This window comes from Pseudopodoces humilis, chromosome 17 (genome assembly GCF_049639895.1).
Source record: "Pseudopodoces humilis isolate 2021_Gansu_Grassland_sample_001 chromosome 17, ASM4963989v1, whole genome shotgun sequence".
NCBI classification, from domain to species: Eukaryota; Metazoa; Chordata; class Aves; order Passeriformes; family Paridae; genus Pseudopodoces; species Pseudopodoces humilis.
Window position 1 is genome coordinate 17,337,567 of NC_142216.1, and position 16,388 is coordinate 17,353,954.

Genomic DNA, 16,388 nt, shown 5'->3' on the forward strand with positions numbered 1-16,388 from the left:
CACCACCAGCCCGAGATGCAGTGGTTTCTCTTGGGCTGAATGGCTCATCCTAAAAATAAAACCTGGTCTGGGGCTAACATGTAAATTGTTGATTAGATCTATTTATTCACACCCTGCAGTGATGGGAGAGACTTGCAGCTCCATATTCCTCCTCTGGCTTTGCAGGATCACAGGCACATTCCTGTTATTGCTGCTTTAAAGGACTCTGCAACCCTGGGAGCTCTCCAGCAGCAGAATAGCAGCAATTCCAAGTGACAGCCTGCATACATTAATTCTGTATTCAGATAACATCCTGTTGCAAGTGAATGACCCAAGCAAAACTTCCTGCAGTCTTAAGGAGCAGGCAGAAAAATCAGGAGAGAGGAAAAGGAATCTCTGGACTGAAGAAAGATCTTTTGAATCAGAAATGTTGTCCCTCATTAGAATTTCCAACACCACCACCCTTACTCCTTCCAAAATGTAAACACTTAATAAAAAATTAAATGTGAATCTAGCGTGGAAGAGTTCTTCCAATAAATGTGAATTAGTTCTACAAAACATCAGGACAAACCCAAGGAGATTACATTTCTTTCCCCAGCTTTTGCTGGAAAAACAGAACCATATTTATTTTTTACCTCGGAAGCTTCCTCAGGATGCTAAAGGAAGCAGCTTCAGTAAAGCAGAGCCATTTGTTTCAGTGTGCATTCAGGTAAAAACAAATGCAAAACCAGCTTCAAGGAGCATCAAATAGCTTTTTAATTTATGTCCCAAATTCCCTGCAGATTCTGAAATGAACAGAGGGCAGGGTTCAGAGAAAATGCCTCTCTCAGTCAGGACAGCTGGATGGATATTCTGAGTTTTCCTCAGAGGAGCAAGGTGCTTTTACACCAGAATGGAGCAGGCCCAGCACGTGGCTCTGGAAGGATCTGTGGTTTAAAAAGCATACTTGTTGTGTGACCCTATAAATAAATGTATGGAAAACTGAATAACTTAGGAAAGAAAAAGGGTAAGAGAAAAAAGAAAAAAAGAAAAAGCTGGAGCACTGTCTGAGCAAGAGCATTATTTGCAGGCAAGAAATGTGATGGGGCAAGTGAAATTTTCCTCACAGGAGCCACCTGGCTGTGCTGACCACCTGAAAACCCTCTGAGCTTGTCCTTGCCCACCCAGAATCAGTTTTGTGGAAGTTTCACTGAGTCAGGCCTTAGCCCATGGGGGAAGCTGCAGGGAGGAAGGGCCTGAGCAAGACCATGGAAAATACTCCCTAGTTATGGAAAAAGACGCTGCTGCACAGCTGTGGTTCAGGGATGTGCATGATCCAGACTGAACAGCAAAGAAAAGCCAGGGATTAGCCCTAGAGCCAACTTTTTGTAACAGCTGCCACACACATCCCAGGGCCCAAACCCAGCAGCTCCTGGAGCACATGGCCACATGTATCCCAGGGAAAGGGCTCAGGAATGGTCATCCCAGCCACAGGCTCAGGCACTTCTGCTCCAGCAAGCCCCAGGGCAGGGTCTGAACACGGAGCCGGCAGTGCCAAAGGGAGGGATGGGGAAGGAGCTGGGAAAATGGTGCATCCCCCCTTGGGGCTGGGACTGCCTCCATCACCACCTGCAGACGACAAATACAATGGGCTGAAAACACAACTCTGCAAGGTTTCTATAGGTCAGGTTTTAATTTGTGAAATTACAGAATAAAGCTGAAAAAACTATGGGGGGGGGGAAACTAAAATAATAAAGTCTGCAGGAATGCCCGACCCCCAGAGCTGGCAGCCTCTCCCAGAGCGTGTGGTCAATCCCATCCTGCAGCAAACACTGCAATGCCTGCAGGGCTTGTCCCACACAAGATCACACATTTGAAGCCTGAGGGAGTTGCTGTGATTATGTTTGATCAAGCCCTCAGAACTGTTTCAGTGACCCTGGGACCCAAGTCCCACGTTTTGAAACCACATTCCCATAATACCCAAGGAAAATGTTGGAGGCGTGGGCCTGGTGTGGCTTGCTGGCTTAGGGAGGAGGAGGGATGATAGCCAAACTGGAAATTCAAGACAACTGAGGCTGGAGGCACTGCCAAAACATTTTAGAGGAGGGAAAACATTTTTCTTCCAAAGCACCGTTACAAGCTTGAAATAAATGTGCAGACTGTTAGATAAAGACAGAGATAAAAATAGGCCTGTTATTAAATACCTCTTCTTTAATGAGGTTCATCCTTCTAAACAGCCACACGAAGGTTATTAGAGTTATTGCAGAAAATACAGCCTGCTTGCACATAAAAACCAGAGCAAGATATTCCTCATCACCCAGCACACATTTAAGCACCTCTCAGCAGCTCACACGCTCACAGCATCCCCGGCTTGGCAGGGAGGAGATAAAAGAAAGCAATGAGAGATGTCTTCTCTGAGAAACAGTCTCTCTTCTTTCAAAGCACTTTTCCCCCACCAAACAATGTAAATTTAACCATGGGAATGATTCCCACTGCTGATGTCTACTGCTATTACACCACCAGCACCCTGAGCGTCGTTAAAGTGAAGTTTGAAATTATTCTGAAAGCTGCAGCTTAACCTTCTCCTGTTGCACTGAAACCACTGCTTGACTCTCAGCACCTCATCCCCTGGTTTATGATCAGTCCAGATCACCTGGAATATCCTGCAGGGCTCAGAATTCCACAAACCACTACCAGGAGTCACGGCTTGGCTCATGACAACACAGCACTGCACCCTTGTTTTGGCAGTGCCCCACAGCCTAGCCCATGGCTGCGTGTTAGAGAAGCTGCAGACTTTTATTCTGGATGCTCAGAAGCACAGTTGGTTTTTGGCAGGAGGAGCATCACTGCAAAAGACTTTTGTAACCAATTTGTTTAATGAAACCAGTGAGGGACAGGACTGACCTGACACCAAAAACCCACCCCAAGCCCACTTTGCTCCTCGACCTGAGCAATCCAAGCAGCACATGGAGGGCTTTTTCTCACCACACCAGTGCTGCCAGGACACTGTCACCTCTGAAAATGACAGAAGAGAAGTTTTAGCTGAATTTGGAGGGCAAAAACTGGCTCCCAATTGATTACAGAAATGCTGAAATAAGCCATGGGGAGGGACACTCGTGCCGTGTCTCCTGTCCAGAGCTGGCATCCTCCAAATGCTCCCTGCTGGAGCAGAGGGCTGGGAACCTCCTGTCTGCTCCCTGTCCCAGCATCTCCTGAGCCCCAGTCCTGTCCTTCCACCAACAGCAGGCAGGGGAACACCACTATCCCTCTTGGCCAGCCCAGGAGGGGGCATGCAGGACGTGCCTGCTGTGCCACATCTGCCAGGCACTGCCCCACACCCACGGCAGGAGCAGCACCCGGAGCTTCAGCCCCAGCACTTCTGCCAAGGACTTGGAATGAGGCACAAGCCAGTGTTAGGGACACTGTGCACGCTGTGATGTGAAGGTGAGAGGCAAAGGAAAGCCCACGAGGGAAGGAAGCTGAGAGAGGAGCCCGTGAAGGCAGCTGGCAATGAAAAGGACAGGAACAAGATACATTTAGGAGATGAAAAGCCTCCTGTGCAAGAGGTCAGATTGAAAACAAGCAGAGGGAGAGCTACCAGGGACCATAACTCAGCTTCCAAGCACTGATCATTTGCTTTCAAGTCAGCCTGGCCTTTCCCACCTGCTGGAATCATCCCCCAGCTCTCCCATCGCTGGCCAGACAAGATTATAACTACTCCAGAGTCGAAATTTCTCCCCTCTGCACATCACTAACAAGTCATTTTATAAAGAAGTCCAGAGAAGAAACATATCATCTAGTATAGATGAGGTTTTTAAAATTCCATTTGCCTTCCCTCTGTATGTAAATCTGTGCTGATCTGATGAGGCTCCTATTTCCTGGATTAGACACGTCAAACTTTGCAAAAACGAGCGTACCCTGGTGGTTTCACTCTGTGTTTCACAGCCCTCTCTTGACCGTGCTGCCATAAATATTTCAGAGACCTGCCCACCGCTGTCTGAGTTAGGTCCAGGTCAGCAAGAAGCCAATGGTTTGGACAGTGATTAATTCAGCAAGGCAATTAGCAAGAGCTGCTGCAGCTCAGGAGATCCCAGTGAGCAGCGGGAGCACAGCACCCACAGACAAGGGGCAAGGGGACCCTGGCAGCCACCACGTCACCACCATGGGCCATGGCACAGCACTCCTGAGCCAAAGGCATCCCTCCTGCCTCCTTCCTCCTCCAGCTTTAGGAATTTCTTCTCAGCTTAAAGCAGCACCGGCTCATTTGGCCACCGAAATCTCCCGGAAGACAGACTGGCAATGAAACTGGACTGAGTTATTCCCCATCCTCAGTCCTGCTCTTCCACAGCAAGTCCTTCAAAGCAGCCTCTGAAAACACCTCCCCAACGTGGCTGCCTTGAGAATTGTGTTTGCACAGGTGTAAAACCTTGTTTGAGCAGCAAATGAGACGGGAGAAGACCCGTGACAAGTCGGAGCAGCAAAGACAGCCCTGAGGATCCTCAGGAGCTGCAGCCATGGATATTTAAATGCCAAGCAATGTATCACTGGCTCCCTGCTGAACACAAGATGGTTTCATCTCTGCAGAAGCAGCACCAACAGCATGCTCACATCAGCTTCACTCTGGCATCCTGACCAGCAGCAGCAGCTATGGCTCCTTGGTTTTTAACTGTGATATAATCAGGCACTTGAGAAAATGAGTCTGGGCAGCACAAACGCTGGGGAGTCACTGCAGGTTCAGCTCTGCAAGGCAGAGCTTTAACCACAGCTGAAGGTGAAGGCCAGCCAAGCTCCCTGCTCTGCCCTGAGACATCAATCCAAACCCCAGAGAGATCCACGCTGCACCGTGCCAGTCACGGTGCCAGGCTCTGCTCCATCCCTCCGGCCTGCAGGCAGCAGAGGCAGCCTCCCTGCCCCACTGCTGCCTGTCTGCAGAGCAATCTGTAAATATTTTGATGGTTTGGGCAGAGGAGGTTCTCACTTGTCCATCTGGATTGGAAACTGGACTCATTAACTCCCAACTGTCAGCTGGAAAACCTGCCAGAGGGTTTCTGCCACATCAGGGAGCTGCAAAGTGCTGCTGCCATGGGCATGGGCAGAGCAGAAGCCCTGTGGGGCCCCAGCTCTCCCCTCATCACTGCTGGGGGCGTGATTAACCCCCTTTTCCTTTCCCAATTAAACCCCTGCCTCTTATATCCTTTTTCTGAATCTTCACAGGAAAGTCTTTCCAGAGGAGCCTCTGCTGGGTGGAAAATTTCCCACCCTAACGCTGGGTGGAAAATCTGCTGCTCAGTGATACAACTAGATGGTCTGAGCAATCCAACTTCCAATCATTATCAGGGATGCTAAACAAAATATTGGGAAATTTGGTGCCCAAATAACAAAAGCAAAAAGAGGTTCCAGCTCCCAAGGGTCCTATCTCCTGGAGAAAGTGTATTCTGAAAGGAAAAAGACAGCAGAGGAAGCACAGCTTCCAACAAGCTCTGTGTCTGTGCTGGAAGGAGCAGTCACCTGTCCATAAGGAGTCTGAGCAGGGATGTGAGCCTTTGTTCAGAGGACACCACAGTCCCACTCACTGAACCCCAAAGAACCCGCAGGGTCCTGTGGACTCCAACCACAGACAGAAGGAAAAGCCCCACAGATGATGCCAAGAAGTCCAATAGCAGAGGTGCTGGAAGCCTTTCTGAGGCACATGTTCTCCTTTCAGTCTGAGCCCTGCACCTGGTGCATTATTTAGTGCCGAGGGAGAAAGAAGCAATGCCTAACCAAGTGTTAAAGGGCTTTGGGAAGTTTCACCAACCCTTCCAGAGCCATCAGCTCCGGCTGCCTGGCAGAAGAGACAACTGGTCTTGCTTCCAGATTACAGGCAGCACAGCTCTTAGGGCAGCTGTCTCTCTGTGTTTGCATCCAGCTACCTCCAGCAGCTTGAAGTGTGCTCAAAGTGCAAGGAAGCACTTGATCAAAATCCAGCTCACACTGTAGACAGCGAGGAACAAGCGCCTAAAGCGTTAGAGATACAATAACAATCGAATTTGGGGGGGGATTTGACAGGTTACAGGTTGATGACACTGCTGCAGTCTCGGTGGAAACGTGGATTGATGCAATTAGCAACAGGGAACTAGAAACTCAGCAGAGGAAAACTGGGAATGCATCTATAAAAGATGAGCTGCTGCACCATTGTAGAGAAGCACAAAAATCCTGCGTGAGCTCCGAACAGGAACAAGTTGAAACAGGAGTGAGATGGGGGAAACGCAGCTCCAAGCTCCCTGCCAGCGTTCAGAAGTGTAGATCCAGATTTTAAATTCAAACATTCGCTTCCCCCAGAGAGACTGGCCCAGTTTGCCGCAGGGATAGGGCGGGAGAGGGAGAGGGGGTACCCTGGAGAGATGGGCAGCAGAAGGCAAACCCCTGAGCCCAGCCCAGCCAGGCTCTGCTCGGCTTCCACTGGGTGCAACCACATGGAAAACACAGCAAGATGCAGAAGCAGGGCATGAGACACACTGCCAAGGCGTGGCTCTGCTGCAGCACCAAAAGGGGCATCCTTGTGCAGCCACAGCAGCTGCTCCCCTCGTGCCAGGCCCTGCCCAGCACAGAGCTCTGCTCACACCGGGACAGCCTCGGGGCCACAGGCTGCAGGGATGGGCTCGTGCAGGCATCCCCAGCCTTGGCCAGAACGTGCTGAAGGTGTGAGTGCCAATCCTCACAGAGATCTTGCTCCTGAGGAACCCCCAGGAGACAGAAACCCAGAATGGCAGTAGAAGACTCCTCTTTGTGCCATGTCCCCAGTGCTGGGATCTGCAGCAGCCAGAGCATGAGGTAGGACACCATTTAAGTCCTTACAAGAATAACCAAAATTACTCTCCTCTGCGAATACTGACAAGCTCCCCACTTCCACAAGCCCTTCCACAAGCGTGTGCCCAACATGGAATAACTACGGAAATGAAGCGGAATAAGGCACCCGAGCAGTGGAGAAGGAGCTTGTGAACAAACCCTGCAATGAGGTTTCTAATGATTGCAAGTATGTACATGTTCTGCTCCAACAAAGCTGGTGGGGATCTGCCAGGCTGAATAATGAGCAGGGACACCACACGCCTTCCATACATAATGGTACAGAAATGGAATGTAAGTATATACTGCGGCTTTGTGGAACACAGGGGCTTTTGTAGCCATTTATGTTATACAAAGATTTACATTTGGAAAAGCCATTCTGCTATATTTGGCAGAAATTTCAAGACAAATGGAACCCATACTTATTCATTCAATGCTAATACCGAGCACAGGATAAAGCTCTTAAATTCAGAGCACTTTATAAAAATTAAGGACTACTTAGTTCACCCTTGTGAGGTGGGAAGGTATTACACCTGCATATACATGAGGACACCAAAGCACAAGTGGATTAAACAGCTCGTCCAGGACCCCAGAGACAGGCTAATTGTTGAAATATGTATGCACACGTGCATCTGTGTGTGTTGGAATGGGTTTGGCCCCTCCAGAGCCTCCCCAGCATGCGGAGGCCAAGCTGCTCTGCTGGGCTCCTCTCACCATCGAGTTCCAGGCACATCTAATGAAAGACACCAACCCAAAGAAAGGGAAGAGATCTTTTTGTGGTTTGCACGGATGGAAATAAAAGCTAGCTTTCAAACAGCTGAGGAACAGAAAACCCATTGTTAAAAAGCTGTGCAGTGCTCCAGCAACAGCTCCTAATCAGCTTGCCACTGAGCAGCTCCACACCGGAGCTCAGCAGACCTGAGAATCCACGTGCCAACAAATGTTATAAAACCCAGCCCTGGACAAATGGAGAGAGAAAGGGCTGTGGAGCCAGTGACAGAGACAGCCCCTCACCCCCAAGGGGGGCTGGCAGCCCACTCCTCCTGTTCTTTGAGGCCACAAGTGGCCTCAAAGCCCTGGAGCAAGCGCTCCCCTGGTCGGACACTTTGGTCACGGCCCCCAGTCCCTGCCCTGGGTCACCCAGTCCTCCTCCGGTGTGAACAGCAGCAGAACATTGTCAGGGGAACAAACTCTGAGTGTCTGCAGGGCTCCTGCCAGGGCTGGCAGGTGGGGCTCCAGAGGATGCTATAATTAGCCAGCAGCAGTTACCTGGACGCAGGGATTGCCACTGATCCGTGGGGTAAAACACTTCCAGGTCCTCAGGATCAGCGTCATCCTCTGTCACCGGCTCCTTCCCACTGTCATCTTTTATGTCGCTCTCTTCTATTTTTGTAAGGGCAAACTCCTTTTGGAGAGAAGAGATTCAGCTCATTAGCAATTGCATCTGGGTAATTTAGTGATGGCTGAGAATACAAAATTTTTTCCCTCGCCAGCAGATTTTTTTTTTTAATTTTTTTTTTTTTTGACATCCGAGATTCTTTCCACATGGTTAAATTTAGATTTAAAGTATATTAAAGGTTAAACATGCATAACTAGCATGACATTTGTGCTGAACAAAGCAATGCAGCTTATTTCCTATTCCAGAACAGGTTGCAGGTTTCAAACCAGCTCTCACAGAGCCTCACCTGTATTTCAGTCAGAGGCAGGAGCCCTGGCTATTATTAGGGTTGTGTAACATCGTAAGACCCCATTTTCCCTTGCCTAAAAATATGTCAAACTTTTAACTTTTTCAGCTGAAATTTTCCACATGAGTGGAATGCCTCAGGGCTTGTTGGTTGGTTTGGGTTTTTGGGGGGTTTTTGTTTTGCTGGTTTTTGCTGTTTTTTTTTTTTTTTTTTTTCTTCTTAAATGCACTTATTTCAGGCTTGGAGAAGATTTCAGCTAAAATAGTTCAGCTCTTTCCAAAATAGGACACAGGAAAAAACACACCGAGTTGCCCACATGATACAAATGTGAGGATCCTCTTCTCCACCCGCTCCCAGTGTTCTCCAAGTCTTTTAAAACAATGAGGAAGGGATTTAATCACCACCTCCATGGCAAGTGCAGCACGAGGCTGGCAGAGGTGTGGGAGAGCAGCCAGCACGAGTGGCTCCACGTCACAGCAAAGGAAGAACAGGGGAGAACAGCAGGGGGAAAAAATCCTTGCTGTGAGGGAAACCTTGGAAAGCTCCCTAGGGAGCTGGTGGGAGCCACATAAAACTCTGCAGAGTGCACAGTAATGACCTGTACTCTCACAGCAGGCACTGACTCCTGGGTCTGAGCTGTCCTGGTTCCAGCAGGAACAGAGAACTGGCCCAGGTTCATCATCCCCACAGCTCAGTGTCTGCTGAAGGGAATATTTTCAGCTTCTGAGATCACCAATTCAGTCACTGCTGAAGAATTTGAGATAACCACCCTACAGGGAATGATTAGTCCTAATTGTTGGCAATTAGAATAGAGTTACAGCTCACTTCATGAGGTGTTTGGATATTAATCCTTAGGATATTTTCACAGGGAAAAACATAAGTAAATTCAGAGGTTAACTGGAAATTCTGGGACACATTCTGCCTTCAGTTCTTCCACTCTTTGGGAAGAAATGCATGCACATTTTCTGTCAGAATTTGGATGCTCTGCATATAAATATCCGTTTCCAGCCTAGAAGAGTCTTTTTGAGCAACAGAAATGTCAACCTGAACAAAACACGCACAGTAGCAATGGCAGTGTGGATGTGGCACTTGGGGACGTGGGCTGGAGGTGGCCTTGGCAGTGCTCAGGTTGTCCTCAATGATCATAAAGGTCTCTCCCAACCTAAACAATTCCACAATTTCGTGATTGTGGTAACACACAACGATGGCTGACAAACCTATAGAATGTTTTTATTTCAGCTGTGGAAAGGGACTGCAATTTCAGAAATGGACGAAACCAGATCTTAACTCCTGCTTTTGCTGAGTGCATCAGGGGCTTGGAATTGTTCAAATTATAACAAACGGTTAAAGCTCAGGAACAATCACAGGCATAAAAGCCCAGGTTCTGCAGATGAAAATCAATGTTAACATTTTCTGAGCCAAGACTCAACAGGACTAAAAAGGAGTGAGTGGAACAGTTATTACTTAGCTGATTTCCACGGCTCTGTGATTATCCAAGAGGGAGTTAGTGATACAGGCTATTGTAAATTTACCACCAGGCCTCCCAGTGCTGGATCTGTTCAAACACATAATGGAGACAGCTGATGTTTACCGGCCCTGCTCAGGAAAAGTGCCGGGGTTTAAATGCTCAGTAAGGATAAAAGGATGTGACTTGGTTCATTTAAGTGTTGCTGTCACTGCCTGGCCACAGTTGCTTTGCAATACCCCATTTCCATTAGCGTTTCCAGCAAAAAATGGGCAGCACCACACAAGCGATTCTTCATTTGCACGGAAATCAGCAGAGCCCTTTTTCGGTTTGTTTTCATAATTCAAGCAGGAGAGAGAGATTTCCTAAAGAACAATGGGCATTTCCTTAAAGGCCAAAGAAGCATCCATGTTTTCTCAGTGTGAAACCTGCCTGGAGGTTACTTACAGGTGCTCTGTGGCTCAGGCTGGGGCAGGAGAAGAGCAGGGAGCCCAGCAGCAGCAGCAGGCTGGCTCTGGCAGCGGTGGAGAGGAGCCCGGCCCAGCGAGGCATCGCCACCAGCCTGAAATGCCAAACAAAACAAACCACACGGTTATTTTCCCCCCGTTTTTGCAGGTTTTTGGACTGTTCACACAACACTTTGTGGCGCAGCGTGGGAGTGGGGGTGTGACACGGCAGGAAGCACAAACACCTCGAGGTGTGAGCACTGGGGGTCCTGGGGCAGCGGCTCCCTGCTAATGGGGTTTGTGACAGGTAATGCCAAGCGCCTTATACCGACCCCAGGGGGGATAATATCTCTCCTGGAAAACATGAGGAGACCTGTAAGACTTGTTTGAAATTGCTGTGTCAGTGCCATGGATGACAACTACAGGGGAAAATAAAAAGCAATCCCATGAAGGCTTTTTATGCCTGTGCCTCATTTTAAGCGCAGAAGTAGCTGAGTTAATTCAAATTAAACAAAACGACCAGCTGTCCAAGGATCAGGGGTTTATCTAATCCATATGTAGGTTTTTCTTGAGGAAAACAACATTTTGCAGAGGTCAGCGAGGTTTACTTGGTGGTTCCTACAGCACAAGGCTTTCCTTGCTGCTCAGAGCAGCGGCTCAGCCGAGCCGTGGGGCCAGGAGCTGGCTCTGGCCAGGCTCAGGGGAACCAGGGCACAGAACCACCCCGATCTGCTGAACAAAAGAGGGGGAAAACGAAGGGTTCTGCTGTGCTGGTGCCAGTCCTGGGCACGGAGCTGGTGTGCCCACCCTGCGAGTGTGAGCACACACACGTGTGCCCCCAGCGCCTCGCCACACGAGGCTGGGGATCCACCCACGGCCTTCAGCTCGCTGCTGGGGTAGGGAGAGCAGCAGCCTGCCAGCACACAGGCTGCACAAGTGTTTCCTTTGATTGGCTCTAAATTTACACGCTGCTAAATTAAACTAAATGAGGTCTTTTGAAAGAAGATGGGACTGATTAGTTCCGTTCAAACACTCCTTCATTACTCATCCCTCCATCAAGTCTGCTCCTACTCCTATCCAGGTTTTAAAGAATTTCCTCCCCTACACGCAGTCCGAAATATCTTGCTTTGCTGTCCATCAGGATGGCACATCAGAGAGCAGAGTCTTCCCTCCTCGAAGCAACAGCTTTATGTCCCACAAAGCAGAAAACCTGCTCACAGCAGTACCCAATGCCAGCTCCTGCCACCGAAGAGCCTCCGCCCCCAGAAGCCTTCAGGGACATGGAGAGAAGCCTCCTCTCTTTCCACCCTTCCACTGGGACCTTGTCTCTCGACTCCATCTTGTCCCTTCTTCCTCTCCCTGTTTGCTTTTTGCCAGAAAAAGAAAAAGCAACCCCCCACATCCCCCTGGTCAGTGCTGGACAGGGGAGGGACAGAGAGGGGAGCAGAGGTAACAGTACACCTGATGTGCCAAAAACTCCTGAGCCAGAGCCTTCCTGAACAGCAGCCCCTACCTCTGAGCCAACTCTACCACATCAACTGGATTTTTCTCATTAATTTGCTTCAGAACAGATCTGGATTTCTGACACTCACAGCATCCCTGACCAATGAGTTCCCCTCCTTAACTCACACAGTGCAGGAAAGCATCACCTCCCATTTCCTTCTTCCATGTCTCCTCTTTCCCAAAGGGTCAAAGAACCACCTCGAGGACCCACAAGCCCTTATTAAACCACAGCTGGAGTAGAAGAAAAGCTCCCTGTTTTCATAAGGTAACCTGTGGCCACAGTCTCCATCTCTCTCCTGGGCCATGGCCAAGCAAAACCAGGCTCCAGCCAACACCAGGCTCCTGAGCTGGCACACCCAGAGCTCAATGCAGGCTCCAACTCCCTCTGCTCCCAGAAGATCTTCATCTCAATGAAGATCTCATGTCCTCAGTCCAGGGTGACCACGACACACAATTCCCTCTCATCTCAGAACAAACTGCTGCTTTTTACACAGGGAAAAGGTTTTTGGGTTTGGTTGAGGGTTTTGAGGTTTTTTTCAGTTATAAAACAAGCAGCAAAACTGGAATAATGAAAAATAGATGTATCTCTCAAACTTTATCTGCAAGCCTGGAAATAAAAAGAAAAAAAAAAAAAGAAATTCAACAAAGCAGTGGCTGAAAGCAAAGCAAACGCACACTCCCAATAAAAATAGAGCTCACGTGTACCGAGGAGGCTGGTAGCAAATGACAGCACAGCCTCTTTCAAGCCTCCAGCCTCCTGCCTGCCTGGCAGATGACATCTGCACAACAATTAGCACTTTGCTTCGGTCCCAGGTAGGCAGGAGGAGCCAACATGTGCAACTCGGGGCTCTGGAGCTCCTGGAGAGCAGCCTGCACCTGCTGACATCTCCTGACAGACAGACACACGCAGAGGATTTCCACACAGAATGTTCTGTGGACACAATGGATTTACAGAAACAACCCTTTGCAGCCTGCAAAGCAGAAGGGTGGTCATGGTGACCCCACCTGCACAAGGAATGTTTGCTTGGATTTGAGGGTGTCTTTGGGGATCCAGGAGCACTCACGTACAGCAGCCAGGCAGCAGCAAAAACCAGCCTAGGACAGCCACAAATCCCCCTTGTGCAGAGTGGAGGGGCTGATTTTTTTTTTTAATAATCCTTTTTTGTCAAACAAACTCAGGTACTAGGGAAAGAGCAAAGGGTCAGACTCTGAGAAGCCTCCACTGCTGGCAGTAATCCTCCTGTCAGAGGAGATGTTGCTGGCTGGGAGGTTCTGCTCCACAGCTCCCGAAATCCGCCAGCAGTGGCAGAAACAACAGCTCGGAGTTGTGTCCCCATTAGCAGGGCCATTTCCACTGGTGGCAGAGCTGTGCACCAGGGAGCTGCAGAGCCCCAGGAACGCAGCTCCTGTAGCCACAGGTGACAGCTCAAAGGGAGCCAGCGAGAGGAGCACATTTCATTAATGCCTCCTGCTGCTGGCAGCGCTCTGCGCTTTCATGTCCCGGCACAGAGCCCACGCTGCCTGTCCTGTGCCACTCCAACAAATCCGCCTGGAGCCTCATCTGAATTCTGATCTGCTGCTCCAGGAGAGCACACAGACCTCCCAGAGCTCCTCAGCCCCGTCATCAGCCTCTGGCTTTGCAGCCAGCTGGAAGCAGAATGACTGAATCACTGAGGTTGGAACAGACTTCCAAGACCATTGAGTCCAAGCTGTGCCCAATCCCCACCTTGTCCCCAGCCCAGAGCACTCAGTGCCACCTCCAGGTGTTCCTTGGACACGTCCAGGGATGGGCACTCCAAACCTCCCTGGGCAGCTCCCTCCAATGCCTGAGCACCCTTTCCATGGGGAAATTCCTGCTGCTGTCCGCCCTGAGCCTCCCCTGGCAGAGCCTGTAGGACATTTCCTCTTATCTTGTCCCTTGTTCCCTGTGAGCAGAGCCTGACTCCAACCTGGCTCCACTCTCCTGGAGAAGGTTCCCCCTGAGCTTCCTTTTCTCCATGCTGAGCCCCTTTCCCAGCTGCTCCTCACAGCACTGGCTCTCCAGCCCCTTCCCCAGCTCCATTCCTTCCCTGGACACTCTCCAGCCCCTCCGTGTTTTTCTTCCCATGAGAGCTCAGAACTGGACACGAGATTGGAGGTGCCTCAGCAGTGGCAGCACAGGGGACAGGCACTGTCCTGATCCTGCTGCCACACCAGTGCTGATACAAAAATACCAATTATCTCTAAGAATAAACAATAACAACAAGCTAATCCTTCTTTTCATCTCAGGGTGACCTGAGGGAGCGGGATCAGTATTACAGTCTTGCAAAACTTGCCTGCAGATGAACTAACTCAGGCCAGGTTTCCCAGATGGGAGGTGGCAATGGCAGCTCCAGCAGCACACTGAGTATGGCAGCTCCCTCCATGAGTGCAGGGCACAGCTGGAAAACCTCGAGGAACACGGCCCAAGCACCTCCAGCTGAACCATGGCACAAAGACCCGCCAGCACTCTCAGCCTCTGCGGCTGAAGGGGAAGTTTCCTGGGCAACAGCAGCTCAGGAAATGATCTCCAGGCAGCCGTGCACAGGGGCTGTGGGACTGGAGAGGCTCTCAGGACACAATCACAGAGGTCCCCTTCACACACAATGTCCTTTTAACGGGTGGCATCCGGGCCAAGCGCAGTGTGATGGGCTAAGTCACAGTGCCACGGAGAAAGAGAAGGAAATTTAGCTGACCTGACCTGCAATTTTCCTCCTCTGAGCAAGAGGGTCCCCAGGTCTGTGAGGAGCACTCGTGTTTGCTGGTATGCTACAGACACCTTGGGAGCACCCTGTGTCCAGCTGTCCCTCCTGCTCGATGACTGTACAGGACACCAACAGGAGAAAGAGGAGCTTTGGAACTGAAACTCGGCCTCTCCTAAGAGAGGAAACAGCTGGTGGGCAAAAAGAGGATTACTGGGAGCCCACAGAGGATTACTGGGAGCCCACAGACTAATGCCCTTCCCCAGTCCCTATCTGGGTCTGCACAATCCTGTGCTTTCAAGCAGGACAACCTGCACACCCCATCACCTGAGGTCAATGCCCAGGCTGATCTCAGCAGCTCTGCTCCTCCAGGCAATGCCTTTAATTTCAGCTTTCATACTTTCCAGATTCTCTACTGCACTGGTACATAGCTCTGAACTTCATATAAAGTGTCGGCAAGTTCTCTTTACACTGTGGTCAGACACAACAATCCTTTTCCAGCCTCAGAACCAAGGACACCATTGCAGCTTCAGGCCCAAAAAGTATAACCAGCAGTGAATTGAGGAGAGCAACCTGGGAGGATGGGACTGCATCACCTGGAGCTGGAATTGCACAATGAACCCCAAAATGGAAATGGACCAAAACTGACTAAAGTGTGAAAATCTGTGACCTGGTGTCCATCTTGGGTCCATGTTTAGTATAGCCTCAGCCAGGCCCTTGTACTGCCCAAGGTGTATCCTTTGAAGGCTTTTTAGTAAATCCCTGCTTTATTCCTTTAACTCTGCCCAGCCTCTGTTCCAGGCAGCCTCTCAAGGCATCACAGGCAGCCTGTCCTCAGGAAAGCACCCTTGTGTCCCCAACCCACACAGGAGCCCACTGCAGTGAGAGCCCCAAGCCCTGCCAGAGGGTCCCGAAGCCCCAGACAGGTAAGGCAGCCCAGGGAGCAGAAGTTGTTTGCAAGCACCCTCACACCTCCAGGATCTCAGTGGAGAGGGTGCAGCTGCCATACAGACCGTTCCATTCATGTCGCTTATGAAATTGGTTTAAAAAAACATTTATTCTTCTTGCTTGCTCCTCATCATTTACTCCTACTAGGGCTCTGCTCTGGCATGTTAAAAACACTCCTCCACAAAGGGAGAAGTTGTGGGAACACCTTCTTGCTGCCTACAGAGAGCCCACACAGCAAGGAAGGCAGGCTTTGAGGCTGGCAGGACTGAGCTGGGCTCAGCCTGAGCACAGGCACCAGGTCCTGCTCCAAACTGGACCCAGCCCACAGGAGGGAACTGTGGGTGCCAGGGGCAGGAGAACCACGGCACAAACATGTTTACAGAGCACTCATGCAACCTTTGCAACAGCTGCTAACAAATAATTACAATAAATATTAATAACCCCTGCAGGCTACCTGTGCAGCCATCAGCTCACATCAGCCCCTGGAGCAGCAGCTGGGCCATGACACCAGCACAGCACTGCCAGGGGCCAGGAGCAGGACAGGGATGTATCCAGCAGCAGGACACAGCCCAGCAGAGCCCAGGCATGGCAGGGGCAGCTCTTGGCATCGGCAGCTTCACCAGCACAGCCACAGCTCCCCCAAGAGCAGAGGAGAGAGTTGTTGTGCATCACTTGGATAAAGCCGGAATCACCCCCTGCACCCGGCCACAGCAATCCTGACCCTGCTGTTTATACAACTCGCACAGTTTAGCACTAAGCATCGTTTAGTCTATCATTTAAATGGCCTTAATTAATTCGTTCAGCGTGCTGCATTCATACAAAACGCTACTCTCCAGAG

At 50.1% G+C, this 16,388-nt stretch overlaps 1 protein-coding gene across 1 annotated transcript in view; it reads right to left on the reverse strand.

The window, feature by feature from the left end:
- SIL1 (SIL1 nucleotide exchange factor) overlaps window positions 1–16,388 on the reverse strand; it is a 103,726-nt gene that overhangs the window by 71,464 nt on the left and 15,874 nt on the right. Inside the window, exons 2-3 of the mRNA XM_088063778.1 lie at window positions 10,381–10,495; window positions 8,053–8,188 (exon numbers count right to left, since the gene is read on the reverse strand). Coding sequence (XP_087919904.1) covers window positions 8,053–8,188; window positions 10,381–10,495 — 251 coding nt within the window. The remainder of the gene's footprint in view (window positions 1–8,052; window positions 8,189–10,380; window positions 10,496–16,388) is intronic.